Source organism: Azolla caroliniana, unplaced genomic scaffold (assembly GCF_043228905.1).
Source record: "Azolla caroliniana isolate FFs.n. ecotype wild unplaced genomic scaffold, voAzoCaro1.0.p SCAF_9, whole genome shotgun sequence".
Taxonomy (NCBI): Eukaryota; Viridiplantae; Streptophyta; class Polypodiopsida; order Salviniales; family Salviniaceae; genus Azolla; species Azolla caroliniana.
The window spans coordinates 21631630-21651239 of NW_028230444.1; the positions used below are offsets into that span (position 1 = coordinate 21631630).

The following is a 19610-nucleotide window of genomic DNA, read 5'->3' on the forward strand; positions in this document are numbered from 1 at the left end:
TGCTGAGTATTCCCTGAATGTTATCACATTGTCAACAATGCTCCATTTTTCCAGGAAGCCAGTTTGTGTTGTATGTATAATGTCCCCAAGTACCATTTTCAATCTCTTACTTACGACTTTGGCCAATATCTTATAAGCATTGGTGAGAATTGTCAATGGTCGCCAATTATCAAGTGTTGTTAGGTCTTTACCAACCTTGGGTATTAAATAAATCATGCCTCTACACATTGTTGTGGGCATTAATCCTTCTACCATAATGTATTGCATCCCTGCCAGCATGTCATCCTTAATTAGATCCCAGTATTTGATGTAAAAGTATATAGAAAGTCCATCAATACCTACACAACTTTGTTTGTTCATATCCCCAATAGCATCCCACAATTCATGCATACCTATAGGGGTATTTAGTTGGTCCATCATCTAAGTCGTAACTTTCCTTGGTATCCTATTTATTATATTTCTAAAGGCAACCTGATCAGTCAGTTCCTCATTGCATACATTTAGTAGTTGAGTATAATAGCTTGTGGCTATTTCAAGCATTTCCTCTTTGCATGTGGTCATTGTGCCATCTGTCTTTTTTAAGCATGAAGGTTGAATCCCAGATCCTTTGCATTTAACAGCTTCAAAAAATCCTTTAGTAACCTGATTTCTTACCCTCATCCAACTTGCTGCCTTACTTCGATAGGCATAGGTACTCCTAAGTTTTTGGTACATCTCTAATTTGCTTTTGGCCTCCTCTAGTCAAGCCTCAATCCATACATTATGTGGGTATACTTCTCTTAGTCATTGCATAGAAGCGAGTGACCATTGCATTCTCTGCATTTTCTCCCTTATCTCTTTTCTAATTTCAATCGCTTTTTGTTGAAAATACCCTGCACATGCCTCAAGTTTCCTAGCCAACCTATGAGCAGGGTCAAGGTACCTCCATTTGATATTAGACCATATTTTCTGTATATCATCAGTCCATTTAGTATCCATGACCAATTCCTTGCACACCTTCACATTATGTGGCTTGCATCGATTGTTTTCTTGTATGTGCAACAAAACCGGGGCATGATCAGAGAACATTGTACCCGGACAAATAATGCATATGCCTTTCCTATCCATGAGTTGAGGGTCCAAATACCATCTGTCCAGCCTGGACATCGTCCTCCCATGCACGCTTCCTCCTACTCTAGAGTATTGAAGAGATTTTTCTTTTTGCATTTGAAAGTTAGGTGCATTCCAATAGTCTATCACATTATATGCTAAACAAAACTTATCCGATGCATACTTCTCCGCCCCCTGCACCGTGCCATTTGCATTGCCTCTTCTATCTTCTAGATGCTCCACCATATTAAAGTCTCCTCCAATGATCCACAACTCAGCATCTGGTTTCTTGGCCACTAATTGCAACCAGAATTCTTGTCTTTCAGCAGCTAAATTTGGGGCATATATGTTCAGTATGCCCAAGTGCCCACAACTATGTTTTATCCTTATGTAGACATCACAACCCTCTATTAAACTCCCCCTACCTGTACAATCAACAGTAAACTTAGCTTTCATAGCTATAAGTACTCCCCCATGAATTTGTCTATCCTCCGTAGCTGCTGACCATGTATTGGTCCAATTCCTAGGGCAAATGCTTCCAATTTTATTGATCTTATCCCCATCTAGATGATGCTCCTGCACCAAGATAATATCAGGCACCATTACCTCAGTGCAACACTGAATTTCCGCAGCCAATACATTCTTTTTCATCTGGAATTGGGTGCCACCAATTCCTTGTATATTCCAAGTTAGCAAGCTAAGATTCATATAACCTACACCTTCTGAGGCCCAACCAATTCATTTTCCGCTTCCAATATGGTAGCTAATATCCTATCTTGGAGATTTTCCTCTTCCAACTGTGTCAGCATTTCAGGGATGTATACCATGAATTCCATGATCAGTTTAGGAAGCTTCCTAAATTTCACATTTATGTAGCATATGCCTTGTTCATTTGCCTTGCCCGAACTCCAGGTCAAGGCATCTTTCCATTGTCTTTTCATTTTCACCCCTATTGCGGTATCATATGATGAGTCTACATGAACATCCATTTGTTGTTCCAAACATCCGAGTGCTTCTTCTCTACTATGTGGTTCCTTATTTCCCAAGGCCAGAATATAGGACAAACCAGCGATCCGTCCTTCATCAATACATTTACCATATATATTGACTCTATACATGTTGTCCTTCTTCATCTCACTTCCACATATTTCCTTGAACTACTTTTTGCCTGTCAATTTCAGTTTGATCCGTTGTCCAATATTTGAGAGGGGGTTCGCCTTGTATTGAAGATTCCGGTTCACTCTTGGCCATTTACACATCCCTTTATTTTTTTCCATCCCTTTCACCTCCTCTTTTTTAGCAGGCATGTGCCTTTTCATTTTTGCTATCCCCTTAATATATTAGGTTGTCACCAATGACTTAGCTTGCTCTGTTAAGGGGCTTACGACCTTTCCTACATTTAATTCCCCTACCTCATCCATACTTTCATGAAGCATCTGGTCAATATCATCCCCTACCAAATTGTCTTCTTGGTGTAGTTTCTCCATATCATTAATTGCTTCCACATATTTGCTCTCATGAGTTGCCTTCGTTCTTGCTTCCCTTTCATTAGGTTTGTTTTCATTGTCCTCTAAGGTTAAGTGCGTATTTGTTTCTAAGTGGGAGCCATTCTTATCCGACCATGACTTTATGTTTGCCTTTATAGGTGTTATATTTCCATCCATCTTCATTCTTACTCATTCCATGGTTTATTAGTTGATTATTCTATTGCATCAGACTTGTTTTACTTTTCCGTCCTTGCTTCCCATAACCATGATGCATGTTCTCCTTTCCTCTAGGGCATTCTAGGGCCCTATGCCCCATCTGTCTACATGCAAAGCATTACCTTGGGAGTCCCGCATACTCCACAGTTTGTGCATGGTCAAACATTTGTTTACTGCTCAACAACATCAATTGCGGTAAGGCCTTTCCATCCGAAACAATTAGTTTGATCCTCGGTGTTTCACTTATTCTCTCTGCAAGAGTTTTTTCCAAGCATTGACCTCCCATACTTTTGCCAATGGCCGGGAGAAAGGACTCAAATTGCTTAGGTAAACCAGGGAAAAAGGTCGTTACCACTGTAGGATTGCCTATACAAGCATCAGCTTTACACATGTCAAAGTTTGCATCCCAATTTAATATATAGGCTCTCGCATTGTACCAAATCAATGGGCTGCTCTCGACAATTTTGCATATATTCGTTTCCGTTTCCAGCATCATTGTAACATGGCAGAACCCCTTTCCCATAAATGCAATGTCCTTCAATCTGCCAAGGTCTTCTTGTAGACAGCTTTGCAGCCAATCAAGTGCGTGCACAATATTTGTGTTGGTGATGGAGGGAATTTTTGCCATATTAATGTTTCCATGGGTTTCTTGCATGCATGCTTACAATTTGCATTAAGAATATATTTTGATATTTATAGAAACAAATGCAGAGACAGGGTCATTATTGATTTAAAGAAAAGCATCTTTACAATTTTTGTCAATGTGCATGGAGGTTGGATATAAGAAGGTGAAAGAAAACAAATTACAGTTAATATCCAACTAGGATAAGCATGTAAATGAATTGGTAGATGTAAACAAGTTCCAAATGGATGTAGCATATAAGTGGTGTCTCATGAAATCTATACTTTTGAAATCTATACAAGTGTGTGCAACTCAATTTGCTTGTAACTTAAATTGAGCATTAAGCACAGAGAGTCAATCTTATAGACATTTTGTGTACCTTGTGTATAATTGCTTGAGTTAATAAATAGATAAATATTGTGGTGAATCAACGATCAAGTTTTTGATATTAAGAACAACCTCCACATGGCACAATGACTATTATGATTTCATGATATTTGTAACATTACTAATATTGTATCGTTGAGTTCACTATGTTTTAATTTTTCACATTGTTGTTGATTATGCAATAATTGAAGACATATCTAAGCTTTCCACACCAAGAAATATAGTGGAAAATTACATACAAAAGGCTCTAGATAATCAATTGAGCCCAAATACTAAGGATTTATTCTAAGATTCTGTATTGAGCATCATAGATTGTACTTTGGTTACTCGAGTAGAGGAACAAGTGGTCCAATATAAACTCGATTGGCCCATTTCCCTAAAAGTAAAAAGTACATTCCATTGTTGATGATCCCAAGCGTATTCACGTTATATAATTGAAAAAATCCAGCATATGGAATTTAAACTTAAAAATGTATGTCCACATCAAGTTATAAAGTAAAAGATGCCATTATCTTTAACAACTTGTTTTCTACATACCCTTTTATATGGCAATCAATTGATAGACACGACAATTTGGTTAGCTTCGACCACCAAACTCATTAATGTTTAAAACAAAATAGAGACATGGTTCAATTAAGAGGAGGTCCATGCATGTGTTTTGGTTCCCACTAGATGAAGCATACAATTGTAAAGTAATAACACATCGGATATTCAAGCTCTACCTAATCATGAAACTAGACACTTTATAAGCAAAGAAACCTATAAAGTAACGCAAAGATTCTTTTAAAGATTTTGTTATTGTTGGATGTAACTAGTAGCTCCTTAGTTCTTGGTTGTTAAAATGCCAATAGACTAACAAGAAAATGTATTTGAGAATACATCCAAGAAAGCGCAACAATAGCAAGATAAATATAAAGAAGGTACAAAATGTTGGGGAGAATGAATGAGAAAGAGTTACTCTAAATGGTTTGCATGGCTATCGATATGCCATTGAGACTAGAACATTTTTGCTCTAATGCATGAAAAAGACTTCAAGCATGACCAACGCTCCATGATTAATTATATCCAATGATTTAGTATCAAAACTAGAACCTTGATCTCATATCTTTTCACAACCCTAGACTTTAGCTTGTCCCTTACATTTGTTTGGACCTTGGACTTGTGTTTCTATTTAGACAATTATCGCTTACATGCGACAATCGGGTTTACACATGAATGGGCATGAACGAAACTTAACTTGACTATCCAGATTATGATGATTAAATTAAGGCTTGTGAGAGAGTGAACCAAAGTAGTTCTAAATTTCTCATTGAACAGATAATGTCCCAAAACAAGGTTATGAGTTATTGATTAACACTTGATTTGCTACCATGACTCAAATCACAATGCAATCATGTGTGAAAAGCATTGCCATACTATATAAGTGTCTTTAGATGTTCCACAAATTGTGATTTATACATTCATGAGATTACCATGACGATACATTAAGATTGTGATTATAGGTTCAAGCATGAAATCTATTGTTGTGCATATTAAATTAACTTTTAGATAATACACTCATTGACCCATATCCTCAGAACATAATATTGATGTTGACACATTTTCACATAATACAAAGTGAAACCAATAGCAATGCCAATATGTGCATATTTACTCAAATTTCCAACCAAAGAGAGTGTATGTCTCCTAAAGGTCGTCGTGTAAAGTCTATGCAGATTGTTCTATTATGTGCATCACAAGAAAGAGTTTTTGTCTCTTTGTTGGATTTGTGCATCTCTATGTATGGGTGCTTTGACTCTACAAAGGATTGAGATTGCCCACTTTCTCAATATGTTGCATCAAGGTACTGGTTGCTTTCTAGCTATGCTAATAAAAAAACAACCAATTAATCTAGGGTGTCGTCACATGTCATTCAACCAATCCAATTATATGAAGCGTTTGCGTGTAATTAATCCAATGATCATACAATGTGCTATATGCCAATCAAATCAATGTAAACATGGAAATTGAAGATCAAAAGAGGGTCAACATTAAGGAGAGTAGTGAGTCATGAGCCATGAGTCAAGGTAATGTGATTCAAGAAAGGCTAATCATCATTATGTGTTGAAAACCATGAATAGATAGATATGCATTGCAAACGTTTATTATCATTATTATTTATTTTAATATCCTCTGTTGGTATCAAAATAGTCCACTATTACAATGAATATCGCATATCATGTTAACCTTTTTCTATATCTCTTGAGCTACCACAAGCCTTCAAGATGCATATGAAGGTGATAATATCAAGGGAAAGGCCTTCATTTTGCATTTGCTTGAAGGAACTAAAGCTTCATGAACTTGATTATGCTTAGTATATCCAATAATGAGCGTGTTCCAAGAGACAGTATTTTGATCGGGAAGCCCTTTAACTTGTAAGTCACAAGATGGAGAAACTTCAATATCAAAGAAGAGTGTCATAACTCGATCAATTTTCCTACCATGAAAATGAAAGGTGTCATGATGTGGCATGTGCGACCTAATAAAAGGGCTTATTTATTGTAAACTTGTTTATTTTTTATTCAATTCCCCAAATCTTTTGTCATGTAGAGAAATCATAATTGCTTTTGTGATTAAACTAAACAACCTCTATGTTATAAACTTGTTTCGGATAGAATTGTAAAATGTGTGTTCAATTGATTCTAGAGAGCAAAAAACTACGTGAACTTGTTTCCCCATAATAGAGGAGTTTTAGTAGTACCGATCAATAATTTGGGTGAGAGGTAGGATTTCGAACACGTGTTTTACAGAGATTGTTGCCACTCTTGCTAAGGTCTTGATAGGTTTTTTGGTGCAAAAGTCTGATTGCTAGAAGATAATTTTATCCCTAAATCATCATAAAAGTTCCTAATTAGCCGTAGGGACCCTTAAGTCGTCCTTCGGCCAATTTCCTTAATCCGGCATTGGGACCCCTCCCCCCAAATAAACTCTAGAACCAATCCCAAAATGATTGTATCTAAGGCCAATTTAGGCCTTGGACAAAAGGAGGCTCCTTAGAGCCAACAAGGAGATGAGGAGGAGGAGGAAACGGGTCTACTCCCCATGGATGTTGTAGTTACTTGGCATCATCAACCAACGCACAACGCCTAGCCACTACCAAGTCTACACTTCACACATAGCCAACCCCGTACTCACCCTCTTTGTACACACTATCCCCTTGAATTTAAATTTAAACAAAATATACATATATTCCAAATCTTAAAATCTACTTCTCATTTATCAAAATGAAAACACATACAGACACAAATACATATTTGTAAACCTATATACTAACGTGCATACCCATATTATCCCTTCACACACACACACACACACACACACACACACACACACACACATCAACCCAAATGTGCGTATAAGCCCCCATACCAACAACAACACACACATAAGCACATCAAGAATACTTCCACATTCATATGTATATGATATACATGATACTCAATACAAAAAACATACACATTTTCAAGTGCACTCACACTCAATATATACTCACAAGCACACAAACATGAAAATCACGCTCATGTTTATAACTGACACACACATGAACACTTGCACCTATTCACATACATTGCACTAATTTGTACATATGCAAGATGCTCAATCTAAAGAAGCATAGATAGAGGAGTGCCAATTGATTTGTTTGATCATGTAACCCTTCATTGGGTATATTCTTAAGTGCACAAACATGTGATTTTTTAGGCTTGCATTTATAACAGTTGCACGTGAACACCTGCACATATGAGCATACATTGCACCAGTTCACTTTCACATGAACACATCTCAACTCGCACAACACTTACATATTCTAGCATACACAATATCCAAATACAAGCACATTTTGTCCTACGCAGAGAGGGTGTGCTCAGAACTGAAACCGCACGAATCAAGACAAGAAGCTTGATCTAAAGAAGCAAAAAGGGGTGGCCCACTAATCTGTCGACTCCCACAGACCCATCGTCGACAAATTAGGCCATACATCTTCCATGGTTCAGGTCCTTCGGGGGTTCGCATGTGCGCACAAAGTTCTCACGCTATCGGTTGTAGACAGGAGGAGGGTGTTTAGAAGCGCACACGGGTGCCTCGCATCAAGTCATCATTTGAAACAAGCGGGCTGAAGCCTAAGAGAAAACCATGAGTCTTGGGTTGGGGAAACTTGGGCTGAAGTCTGAGAGAAAACCATGAGACTTGGGTTGGGAAACTTGGGCTGAAGTCTGAGACCACTTGAGAGGTTTAGAAAACTTCGGTTTATTTGGGGGTGGGGGGGGGTATTATTTGTAATTACCCAAAACTGAGTAGGGGTATCCCTGTGATTTTTATGCATATTGTTTTACGTCTCTACCCCTTCCTCTGTTTCTGCTCCCTTCTCTCTGTCTCTGCAGATGGGCCTTCTTTCAAACAGGATCTCTCGAGCGCAACTTAGCCCTGGAGATCATATCTACTCTTGGAGAGCTTTGTATAGCTATGCTCATCACGGTATTTCTCCCTTTTTTCTCCTTTCCGTTTTTGTGTTTCTTTCTCTCTCTCTCTCTCTCTCTCTCTCTCTCTCTCTCTCTATTTCTCGGAACGTCTTCTTCCTTCCTTGTTGATTTTTGAGAGAGCAAGTCGGTCAAGATCTGCGTTTTCTTAGATCGGTATTGTAGTAATACCTTGGTTGATCTCTATCAGAAATTGTTTAGCACTTTAATCATCATTAAGCTTTTGTAATGATGATGATGGTGATGATGACGATGATGATCACAATGGCGATGGTTATTTCCTCATATTGATAATGTGTTTCCTTTTTAGTCCGAACAAAGAAAGGCTCATGGAAAACCATTTGTTCAATGTGGCCAGGTTTTTTTTTATGTATTATGTACATTTCACATTCAAGTCTGTGTTTCCTTGTAAAGTAATATACAAACTTCTTCTGATTTCTGTGAGCGTTTGAGACTAGACTTGTCCATATTTCTGCATTCCATGATCAAAGCCATGGTTTAGATCCAGAAAGGTGAATTCTCGTTCTCTTTCTCATTCTCATATATACTCAATCTGAGGGGTTGGCTTTTAAATCATCCTAGTGTTCATTTTCCTACATAAACAGTGGCAACAATTCCTCGTTTCCACCATGTTGATATTACTGATGATAGTTGCAATGACTAACATCTCTTCAATGTCTGTTCTTCTAATTGGTTGGACTATGAACAGTGGTGTAGTCTCCACCTGGCATCAGGTGTGATATATGTACTTTAGATCATGGTTATTCAGGATACATTGCAGGATTTGGGAATGGAACCAGTGGTGTGTATGTATGTATGATGAGAGAGATAAGGTATGAAGGCATGGAAACATGATAGGAGATGCTAAAAGGAAACAAGACAGGGACATGAAGTTAAGGTATGTTCATTCTATGTGACTCTGTTTTAGATGTTCAATGGATGTGATTTCGTGGTTATAATATCACATGAGACAAATTGTATATGGTAGTGGAAGCAAATGCAGAATCTCTTAATAGTAGATAAAATGCAGTATGCTAGAATGAGAAGATGAGAAAGGCAACAATATAAATTAAACAGAACCTTTCAAGGGTTCCTCGTCTCCTCTCTTCTTTTTGTACAAGGTCATGTTGTTCCACTATGATTCTCCCTTATTTCTTGCCTTACTACATTGCCTATAGATGTTCTTGACTTAGATGTGTCAAATCTTGTTTCTATTGTGGGTTCGGGTGCATGCATGACTTACATTGGTATTGCCACTTTTCAAAAAATGCTTGTCAATGAGCATGAGAGGACTTAATGTTCTGTCTTGGAAAGATATTTGAGATAACTTCGGCACAACTTGGCCTATCACATTGCGCAATGTATAGGATCGATGTATGTCCGTATTAGACGGCCTGATGATGAATCCATCCTCTGATGTGTGTAAAAGGGTTCCTATAATGAGCCATCTTCCTACAGAGAGATTATGTGGTACTGATCTATGTTATTTTGTTTTCCTACTTGATAACTTCGGCACAACTTGGCCTATCACATTGCGCAATGTATAGGATCGATGTATGTCCGTATTAGACGGCCTGATGATGAATCCATCCTCTGATGTGTGTAAAAGGGTTCCTATAATGAGCCATCTTCCTACAGAGAGATTATGTGGTACTGATCTATGTTATTTTGTTTTCCTACTTGATAATATTAGTTCGGACCACTCTGGCCATGTTTAGATGTGGACAGTCCAAGCTATATTGGAGTTGGGGTAGTGCATTTGTATTTGTACCATGTGACTCGAACCATTGTTGGGTTTTAGCATACCAATGATGGATATCTCCATATTCAGCAAGTTCTTTTGATGTAAATGCCAACCTTGTGTAAAATCAGGAAAAAAACAATGAAATTGGAATATATAAAAAGAATTAAAAACACTAATAGATTTTCAGCTAAGCTCATAAATAAGAAAGAAAAAGAGTAGCTTAAAGATAGAAAAAATAAATTTGGATTGTAACATATAGAAAGAACTAAAAATACAGATAAATTTTAAACTAAGCTAATAAAATGAGAGAGAAAAAAGAGTAGCTTATAGAAAGTTAGAAAAAAACAACCAGATCGTAATGTGACCAGAAAAGTAACACACCAGTTGTCCTTCACTATTCAAAATCAAGATGTAAGAGAGGGAATATGTACTAGAACGCACGTATCCTCTCCCACATCATAATCTTGGTATCATCAATAACCATGATATAAAAATCTAAACTGTAGTTTAAGTCTTGATAGAGAGTAAGAGAGCGATTAAGATTATATCATTAGTTTTAAGACAAAACATTGACTGAGGAATTCGGGCAGAGGTAATAAAGAATCTTGCACAAAGGCTGAGAATGGTGAGACACACAAGAGCGTTGGTTTCTCAATCATGAAAATTAGCCTCTTATTTAAGCTTTATACATAAAGTGCATTTTATTAATATCCTCAAATCAAGGAGTATTTAGTGAACCTTTCCTCCATATTTCCCTCCATTAGTTAGGCATAAGAACAATGGATGTTCCACATTCAAGGCACAGTGAATAATTGGTTGTTGGCATACACATTAGGATGGATTAGGGAAGCTAGAAACAAATATGGATGTATGGACATAATTGAATTCACTCATATCCATGAAGATTTGACCACTTAAAAAGCACTTATATATGTGCTATCCAAGATACATAGAATATGCTCTTAGAAGAAGAGCTTTAAATGTTGATGTGACATCTAAGTCATGGCCTCATAAATACCTATTTAATGTTGAGTGGAATCTTTTACAAGGATCCCTTCAAACTACAAAATATTCTTTTAGAAGTTTGTAGTACAGCTCTGAAAACGAGACTGTACAACTTTAACAAAAATTAGAAATATTAAATAATATAAACTTGTTTTTCTAGTTTAGCTAGAGAAACCTAAAGGGCCTTTAATCCCAACAGATGTAGCCAGAAGTAGATTTTCTTGTGTTTACAACTCCAGCCATATCAGAATCACAATAGCCATGAAGGTTCAAATCCCTTTGCCATAACAATTGTTCTTTTCCTTAGTGCATTTGAGATATCTAAGGATAGACTTGACTGCAACCTAATGGTTTCGTCCAGGTTGATTCATAAATCTGGTTACTACTACTACATATGCAATATCAGGCCGTGTTGATATCATTGCATACATCAATGACCCACAAGCTGAAACATAATGAACTCCTTTTTAGAGAAAAAATTGTGGAATTAGAGAAAACGAAGGATACTATTTATTATGAATCAAAACACTAATGACAAGTAATGAATATTAAGATTAAGAAAATAATAGTTTAAGGGTGCTTAAACACACTAACCTCCCTTGAGCAAAGGACAATACCACTAGTGGACAGATCTGTGTCCTATACCACCAAATATTACCTTATGTTGTACCTTTGAAGTTGAGATAGATGGATCTGAAAGAAGAGAGCTTTGCCTAGCCATCAAAGTCTCAATAGCGTCTCAAGATGCCATAATGAAGATAGCCCAACTTAGGGCCCTAGACTGCCGCATTTCAGAGGTCCTTAGGGGTTTGTCTCACTTGTTACGTTAAGTGGTTTCCCACTTGTCCTGCTATTATCATTTAAATTAGCCTTTAGACTTGGTCCCTAAAGTTATGTCTATAACAGTATCATAATCTTGGTAATTTGTGCGCTTATTTGATAGGTTGTGGTTACAGTTAGTCTTATAGTGCATTTTGTTTGAAGAGAGCTAAGGTTGTGTTTAATAATGTGCACTGTGTTTACATTCATGGGCTCCCTTTTAGATTCCCATGTTTTTTTATTTGACATGTGCCCCTATTATCATTTATGTTACAGAATGTACATTTGGTATTATAGATGGCCTAATATCCACATGAATTTATAGTAAAAAAAGGCTCATGTAATGGTTTGAGATGGAACAAAATATATCCTTAAATCACTCGTTCAATGGTGATGACAAACCTTGTAATTGCTGTTGTTTTGTTTGGCAGCAAGAAGTAGGAAATGGATAGTTGCTACTTCATAGGATACAAATAAGGGAGATTAAGAAATAACTTTTATATTTGGTTTTTTCGGAATGATCGAATGCATTCTTCGAATATGTGTGACTAAACTCATGAGCTATGATGACTAGATTAGAGATAATGGAGTCTCAAAGATGTTTGTATTAGGATTTATATGAACTCAAAAGTATTAGTCAAGTGCATTTACTAGGTAACTGATATTATTACTGAATCATTTCTTTATTCTTCGTATTATTACTGCTGAGATGGTTACATAATATTGAATAAGCATTGAATTTTGTGATGTGTTGTAAGCTGACTCCATTTTGGTGTTTTGTCTTATTTTACTCCAATTAAGATCTAGATTCCTTATTCTGCTTTTGGATTTTTTATCAGGAATATATATTGGTGATGGGAACGTGATTCATTTCACACGGGGACAAGGCATGGAGGCAGGAACCGGAACAGTTCTAGACAACCTTTTCAACAGCTGGTTAGCGCCTCGCTCATCATCTCGCACGTGCGAGAAGTGCAAGCACCACACGACAAACAGTAATGGTGTGGTTTTGTCATGCCTAGACTGCTTTCTTTCCGGATGCCCTCTTTACAAGTTCCAATATGAGGTTGACACAGCCACTTTCCTTGCAAAAGCAAGAGGTGGAACTTGCACACTAGCGAAAGATGATTCAGTAGAAGAGACGATCTATCGGGCATTCTACCTCCTAAAGAATGGGTTTGGAGGATACCATCTCTTTCGGAACAATTGTGAGGATTTTGCCATGTATTGCAAGACAGGACTACTTCTACTAGATGAAAAGTTGCCTGGAAGGAGTGGGCAAGCAGTCAGCATGATGCTAGGTGTTCCTGTAGCAGCTGCAGTTCTCTATCCATCGAGCTTGTTAGTGGGCGCAGGAATTTATTGTCTCAGTCGATATGCTGTTGATCTCGGTATCAGAAAAGATATTGCAAAAATTCCTGTTGAAGAGCTGGCTTTAAATTTGGGTTGGTCTCCATCATCTTCATCACTATCATAACTGTCATCTTCATTCTCATCATCATTTACATGATAACTGTCATCCACATAATTATGTCAGTAACTCCAATTTGGCAAAACTCTTGGCCCCTGAAATTCGCATTTTGATGATGCCAAAGACTTGTTCACTAGATTTTAATGATATCTGATTCATTTTGTTGGTTTGTGTGAAGGAACACATATCCATAGCTTCATCGAACAATAGTGAAATTCAACCTCATAAATATATAATTAGTGTTTCTACTCCCGTTCGCATTATTTGTTTCTTATGTCATTCTTTGGATTTTCATGAAGATACAACTTCAGAACAAGAGTTGGTGGTGATCTATCAATTCACAATATATATATATATCTATATATATATATAATTCTTGATATATATATATATATATAATTCAAGAATCCGTTATCCCTTCAATCAAAATGTTGCTACCTAACTTGACACTTCATCAAATTTGGTCACACAAGTTTGGTGCTGAGGTAGCATCATGGCATCATCACCCCAAGTATGAAGATATACGATGAAAACCTAGTGGAGGATGAATATTTGCTTAGATGGGGGTGATAATTCAAGTGACATACTCAAATCTCCACCATGAAGTGTGAGCACATATTGTTTGTCCATTATTTTTCACATAGAATTTTTACTACAAAGTAGTACCCCCCCCCCCCCCCTCCCCCAATCTTTGGAAGTTGTCACATCCAAGGCTATATGTTTATTCAGTTCCATAGGTCAAATGTGGAAGGAGTCATAATAAAAAATCTATTCTATGTGAAGTTGAAGGCCAATCTGTAGATATAAGCTTTTTTAAAAAGCTGGTCATAGACGTGTTGGCATGACATTATTAATTGCTTCTATGCACATTTAAGGAAGACCCTACAAAACATATGCAAGGAAGTTTGAAATTGTGTAGAGTGTTTGAATGAGGAGTTTAAGAGCTTTGGTTGAGTATCAAATTGATATTGTAACATGTTTGAACAAAAGGAGTGTAAAGTTGATGTTTTTGGTCGAGGAAAAGTAGGTTTTTGGTTGAGGAAAACTAGGCATTGAAAGTAGAAAAGTGCTATCATAGCATCAATAGCAAATATTATGTCATCATCACATCACACCACATAGTCGATATTGTTTTGTGTTGAATGCTAAAGGGTTATACACTTTTTTCATGACATATTGCCCATATAGACTTGTATCATTACCTGGTGTGGGATAGTTTGGAATCCAATTTGACTAGCTCAATATGTAAATGTATTCGATTAATAACAAAAATTTCATGAAATAAAGAAAAGGTCGAGGAAACTTTCAAATAAACCATGGATAGTTAGGACTTGTAAAATAGTCAGTTTTGGTACTTTGAAAAATAGCTTATAAATCGTTCCTCTAATGGGATTGTGCAACATTCCAAATTCTTCAACAAAGAGATGAAACAATTATATCTTCTTTGAGAATCAAGCTCAATACTCTCCATTGGCTTGCTTCTACACATAGACTCATTTTCTTGTTAAGAGGATGAGACTTGGATGCAAATTTGCTGTCTAATATGGCGAAGATTAGATTAGGCCCAATATTATGTCACTCAAGTCTTATTCAATTATTTTCTTCTTTCTTGTGGCATCAATATCTCAAGAGGCAACCGACATTATCCCAACCAATTGGTTACAATAATGTATAGTCTTACATTCAATGAGGGTTTTAGCTTAAATTTTGAACTCCCAACAAAAAGTGCATGGTTTGGTTGTTCTCGATGTAAACCAAAAATTCGCAATATATTTGAAAGCAAACAGGACATAAGTGGCAAGTTGGAAGATGAGGATAGTAAAACAAAAAATTGTTTATTGACTGTTCCATAACGGTGTACATATATGATCTTGTATCACATTAACCTCATGAGAATGATGAAACCAACAAACAACCCCACGCTTTGGAAAATGTTCTGCAGTAAAACAAATGACAATTGGGATTAAAGGTAAGTGTTATGAGATTTTCCTTCTTTATTGTTCATGATTATAAAATTTTCTTGTTGGGAATCACAATAGGTTTTTGTGCATAGAAGTCATGCATATATGCAATGCAAGAAATCCTCAAAGCTTTACAAAGTAAGTGAAAACAAGTATATGATGTAATCAATGCTCTTGTCGAATGTTTTTCATGTGGTCATAATGTATTGAAATGATGATCAATCCACAAGATTCGCCACTAGCATTGAAAATCAACACATTCATACCCTTAATAAATTCTCCTAACATTTTGCGACCCACATTCTTGCGGGACTAACATTCTTTGATACACAAATCACCAACATAGGTGCTGAAGTAAATTTCTCAAATTCATTTACATGCACTAACATTTCTAATTTGAGCAAAAATGAAGTGTGATGAAAACATTTTAGTTGCAAGATAAATATAGAGTGTGGCAACTTAGAGAACCTCACTACAATCTTTGCATAGATAAGGTGTCTCTATCTGTTGGTAAATGTTTGATATGTTTGCCTTGTTACCATTCTTGCCTGTCAGGCTGTCACACATGGAGTGTTTTTTATGTATAATATAAGTCATACCATTCCAATTTGAGTTTCATTGGGTATTGATTGCTTAGAATCCCCTTCATTGGGTACTAATTGTTTAGAATCAACTTCCACTGATGCATTGACAACATCGTTATTTGCTTTGTCAATTTTTGAGTCATTTGAAAAGGACTTGATGTAATCACCTACATTAATAAGACGACAAACTTTACTTAAAATGAAAATGTCAGACCTATCTATCACAACTAAAGAAAGAAAAATTGGTTTAACGGTTACATGTATAATATCGAGGGAACATAAAAACTAGCCATTTGATTATGGGTAATATTTTCCAATTTTACTATGGTAGAATAAATGCAACAAAGTAGTAAAATTGATATTATCCATAATGAGAATAGTTTTTATATTTTCCCTAATATTTGGCTTTCTTCTAAAAAGCTTGTAAGCATAATACAACTATTGATTTTATTGAATCTTATCGACACCTAAAATTGATCATTTAGCGAACATTCTAAGCTTCTCCACTACGCCTTAATTATGTTTATTTTAGATGTAGCGCAATTCATAAAGAAACATAAAATGGGGTTTTTTAAGATGCTTATGTGTGCCTAAGTTCCTCCAACATTGGTTCATTATAGAAGGATAGTGACATACCCGGATGCCCATTCCCCAACACAATATTTGCAACCAATGCATTGTCTGTGATAGGGATCTTAAGGATGTGGAGAGAAATGCACCATTAACAAGCAATGCATTTTTCATGTTTTTTGTTTGTGAAACTCAACAAGTTTGACGATCCTAGAGAAAGAGAGTGAGAGTGAGAATACCAAGGATTGAGTTGATGTTATTCTTGTGAGTGTCAACAAGGGCAAGGAGAGAATGAGTGATAGAAGTGCGAGAGGGAGGAGGGAGGGATTGCAATGTTTCGGTCACCCTACGCTTAAGCTCCTCCAACTCGCTAGCAATGGCACCACTTAGAAGCTCGCACGTGAAGGCCTGCCACCTCTCTCTCTCCTTAACACGCCCTATCTCCATCCACGTAGTTGGCGTCCCATTGTTGTCATGCACCATTCTCTCATTATACATTATACTCTCCAATCCTATAGACTTCCTCCCCTCCATCTCCCTCTTCTCTTTGTGTAGTGAGATCTCGGTTTATTTAACCCACGATAACAATAAAACCTTTGGAGTCACTTCATTCCCTCACCTCCAAACCACATCTTCAAGCAAAACCAACATTGCTTTAATCAATCGACTTGGCAAAGCATCCTAATATTTATTTGTTCTAGATAAGTTCTCTATTAGGATCTTTGAAATCCTATTCACAAACTTGGCTTTTCTAAATTTTACACCAAGGATATTTGTACCTTTATTTTCTGTAGGCTCGTCAAACTTAAGATTCATGGAAAAACTATTTAATTTAAAACTTATTTTAAGTTTGCTTTTAAGAGCCGCCATACATTTTACAACAATAAGCATAGAGACATATTTATCTAATGAAAAACGGTTTCTTTGAAAACAACAATTCTCCCATTCAAATTGAATTTTGTTGGTGTTACCAAGTTCAAATGTAGATCCTCTTTGCTATTTTGTGGGAATTCCTGTGCAAACATAAAACATAATTGGTTACAGTCAATCATGGCAATTTGTTTGGAATCATGCTTAGGTAGTTTGTAACATAATCATAGACTTAGTTCGCTAGCATTCGCCAAAAGAGGCAAAGTAGTTAATCACATCAACGTCATGTTGCTAGCTAGTCTTATCAAGCCTGCCACACTAAACACATCATGTGCTACATAACTACATATTACTGCATGTGTAGGCACACCCCTTTAGAGATATGCTTACTTCAACATATCATGCATTGAAGTATAGGTAAAATGATAAAACATACATATTGCATATTGACATAATTATGCAAGCATATCAAGCTTTGTTCTTGGGCATGCGGGAGGGGGTGTGGACTGTATTTGAGTGACAATAATATTTGGGCCATCATGGGCTTGTGGTCATTGGCCCACAAGCCATTGTTCACTCTCAAGACCATGAACATTAATTGATCGCGGAAGAAACAAATACCTCAATCCCTTTGTTTTGTTGACAATAATAAATAAAAGAAATACAATTTCTAAAAGTAAAAGTAAAATCAATCAATTAATTACTCAAAAAATAGAACAATTTAAAATCTTGGAGGTTGCTTCTTGTGCATCTAGTTTTAAGAAGGGAAAAACAACATTTTCTATTTTTATTTTAATTTATAGCAAGGCTTTATATTATTACAAGACCCGGAAACATTGGAGTGTGTCAAGTTAACAAGTGCGAAACCTTGAAGTGCAAAACGACTCAAAGCAGACATTGTGTTGTGTTACCCAATGGGAAACTTCAAAGTACGAATCGAATTACCCAGCACCTATACCTCAGAGTGAGCATTTAATCCGTTAGATAAAAAATCTACAGAGCATAAGTTTGAATATAACTTATAAGGTTAAACTCAAACAATGTTACGACTTACCTATAGGCTATAAGAAACCTCAAAGGGAGAATTTGAGCCTTGGGGTGGAAACTGAAGAATAGTTACAAAACATCTTATTCAAATAATTCAAAACCCAAGAATACACCATGTATGCACGTGAAGGGTAGGATTGTAGCGTATACATAAATAAGTCGATCAATCCTAGGTAACCTTGTGTTTGAGTTTGCTCGACTTATCAAGTACCGTTTAATAATAGGTTTGGCTATCTTTGCTTAGATATACAAAAAGCAGGTGTATGTACAAACAATATCTATAATGTTGGCATGAGAATGCCTTCTTTGTTGTCGTACAATCTATTCTACTTGTCTCTAGGCCTTGTGAGCGTCTACATATCAATGAAAATTAACCCATCTATAGAACAAGGGGCTATTGTTGGGTTGGGCATGGCCTTATTAGACTCTAGACACATTCATTCACTCTATTTCTCTCTTTATAGGTTTGTGTCACTATGCCCAATGGTAGATGTGGATTTGTCTACATATATTATGCATGTATATACATATATAGAGTACAATGACATGGAGATGTGGGCCTCCCAAAAATAACACATTTCCATGTTTGGTGGAAGAGGGACATTACACTTTTTTGTACTACTTCCTACTTAGAAGGCTCATAGATTGTTACCGAAGACGACTTTTTCGAGGGCTCTCTCTATATGCATTATTTATTCGAGGTAAGCATCCTCACTTCGTCATTGGTTGTTCTGTGGGAAGTGAAACTTGAATGATCAAAATACAAAGAAATCATCACATCGTTATTGATTTGGTTGGCTGGTTCTGAGAATGAGTTCATGAACATCTAGAAAGAGCTTCAATCATTATCTCAGATTAAACATGTCCAAATGGAAGTTTTATATGTGCCTTGTTTGTATATGTGTGAGCTCACCAAGGTTTGAAAGAACTCCAATCATTATCTTGACCTATATGTACATTTCCAACTATGTAGAAGAATTATGCTCGCGTTGATTGTCTTCATTTATTGCATCCCTCATTCCCAAGGTCTTGGTTGAGGTCACTCCTTTGTTATTAAACTTATAAACATGTATATAATAATGTATCTTATAGATGATACTTGGAACAAAGGTGAAGAAGAATAAAGAAACTAAATGCTATTGCAAACTAAGTTAACGTTCCCTCATTTTGTAACCCATCATAGACAAATTCGTGTCTATAATATTCCGTAAACCTAGAGACCAT

The 19610-nt window shown here is 36.4% G+C and overlaps 2 protein-coding genes across 2 annotated transcripts; one reads left to right on the forward strand and one right to left on the reverse strand.

The window, feature by feature from the left end:
- Positions 1-8170: 8170 nt before the first annotated feature.
- On the forward strand, positions 8171-13605 carry LOC147860609 (protein LEAD-SENSITIVE 1-like). The gene is made up of 2 exons (XM_087324659.1): positions 8171-8313; positions 12723-13605. Exons 1-2 carry the CDS (start codon positions 8220-8222, stop codon positions 13358-13360), a joined length of 732 nt encoding a protein of 243 aa, XP_087180785.1. The 5' UTR covers positions 8171-8219; the 3' UTR covers positions 13361-13605.
- A 1568-nt stretch (positions 13606-15173) lies between these two features.
- LOC147860610 (uncharacterized) lies at positions 15174-17005 on the reverse strand. The gene is made up of 3 exons (XM_087324788.1): positions 16709-17005; positions 15915-16066; positions 15174-15290 (listed from the first exon to the last, which is right to left on the reverse strand). The coding sequence occupies exons 1-3, from the start codon at positions 17001-17003 to the stop codon at positions 15231-15233; spliced, it is 507 nt and encodes a 168-aa protein (XP_087180914.1). The 5' UTR covers positions 17004-17005; the 3' UTR covers positions 15174-15230.
- Between the last annotated feature and the right edge of the window lie 2605 nt (positions 17006-19610).

Coding starts and splice junctions, on each gene's coding strand:
- LOC147860609 (XM_087324659.1), top strand. CDS start 8,220: ATGGGCCTTCTTTCAAACAGGATCTCTCGAGCGCAACTTAGCCCTGGA. Junction 8,314..12,722: donor GTATAGCTATGCTCATCACG/GTATTTCTCCCT, acceptor ATTTTTTATCAG/GAATATATATTGGTGATGGG.
- LOC147860610 (XM_087324788.1), bottom strand. CDS start 17,003: ATGGAGGGGAGGAAGTCTATAGGATTGGAGAGTATAATGTATAATGAG. Junction 16,067..16,708: donor TAACATCAACTCAATCCTTG/GTATTCTCACTC, acceptor TTATTAATGTAG/GTGATTACATCAAGTCCTTT. Junction 15,291..15,914: donor ATGAAACTCAAATTGGAATG/GTATGACTTATA, acceptor GTTTTACTGCAG/AACATTTTCCAAAGCGTGGG.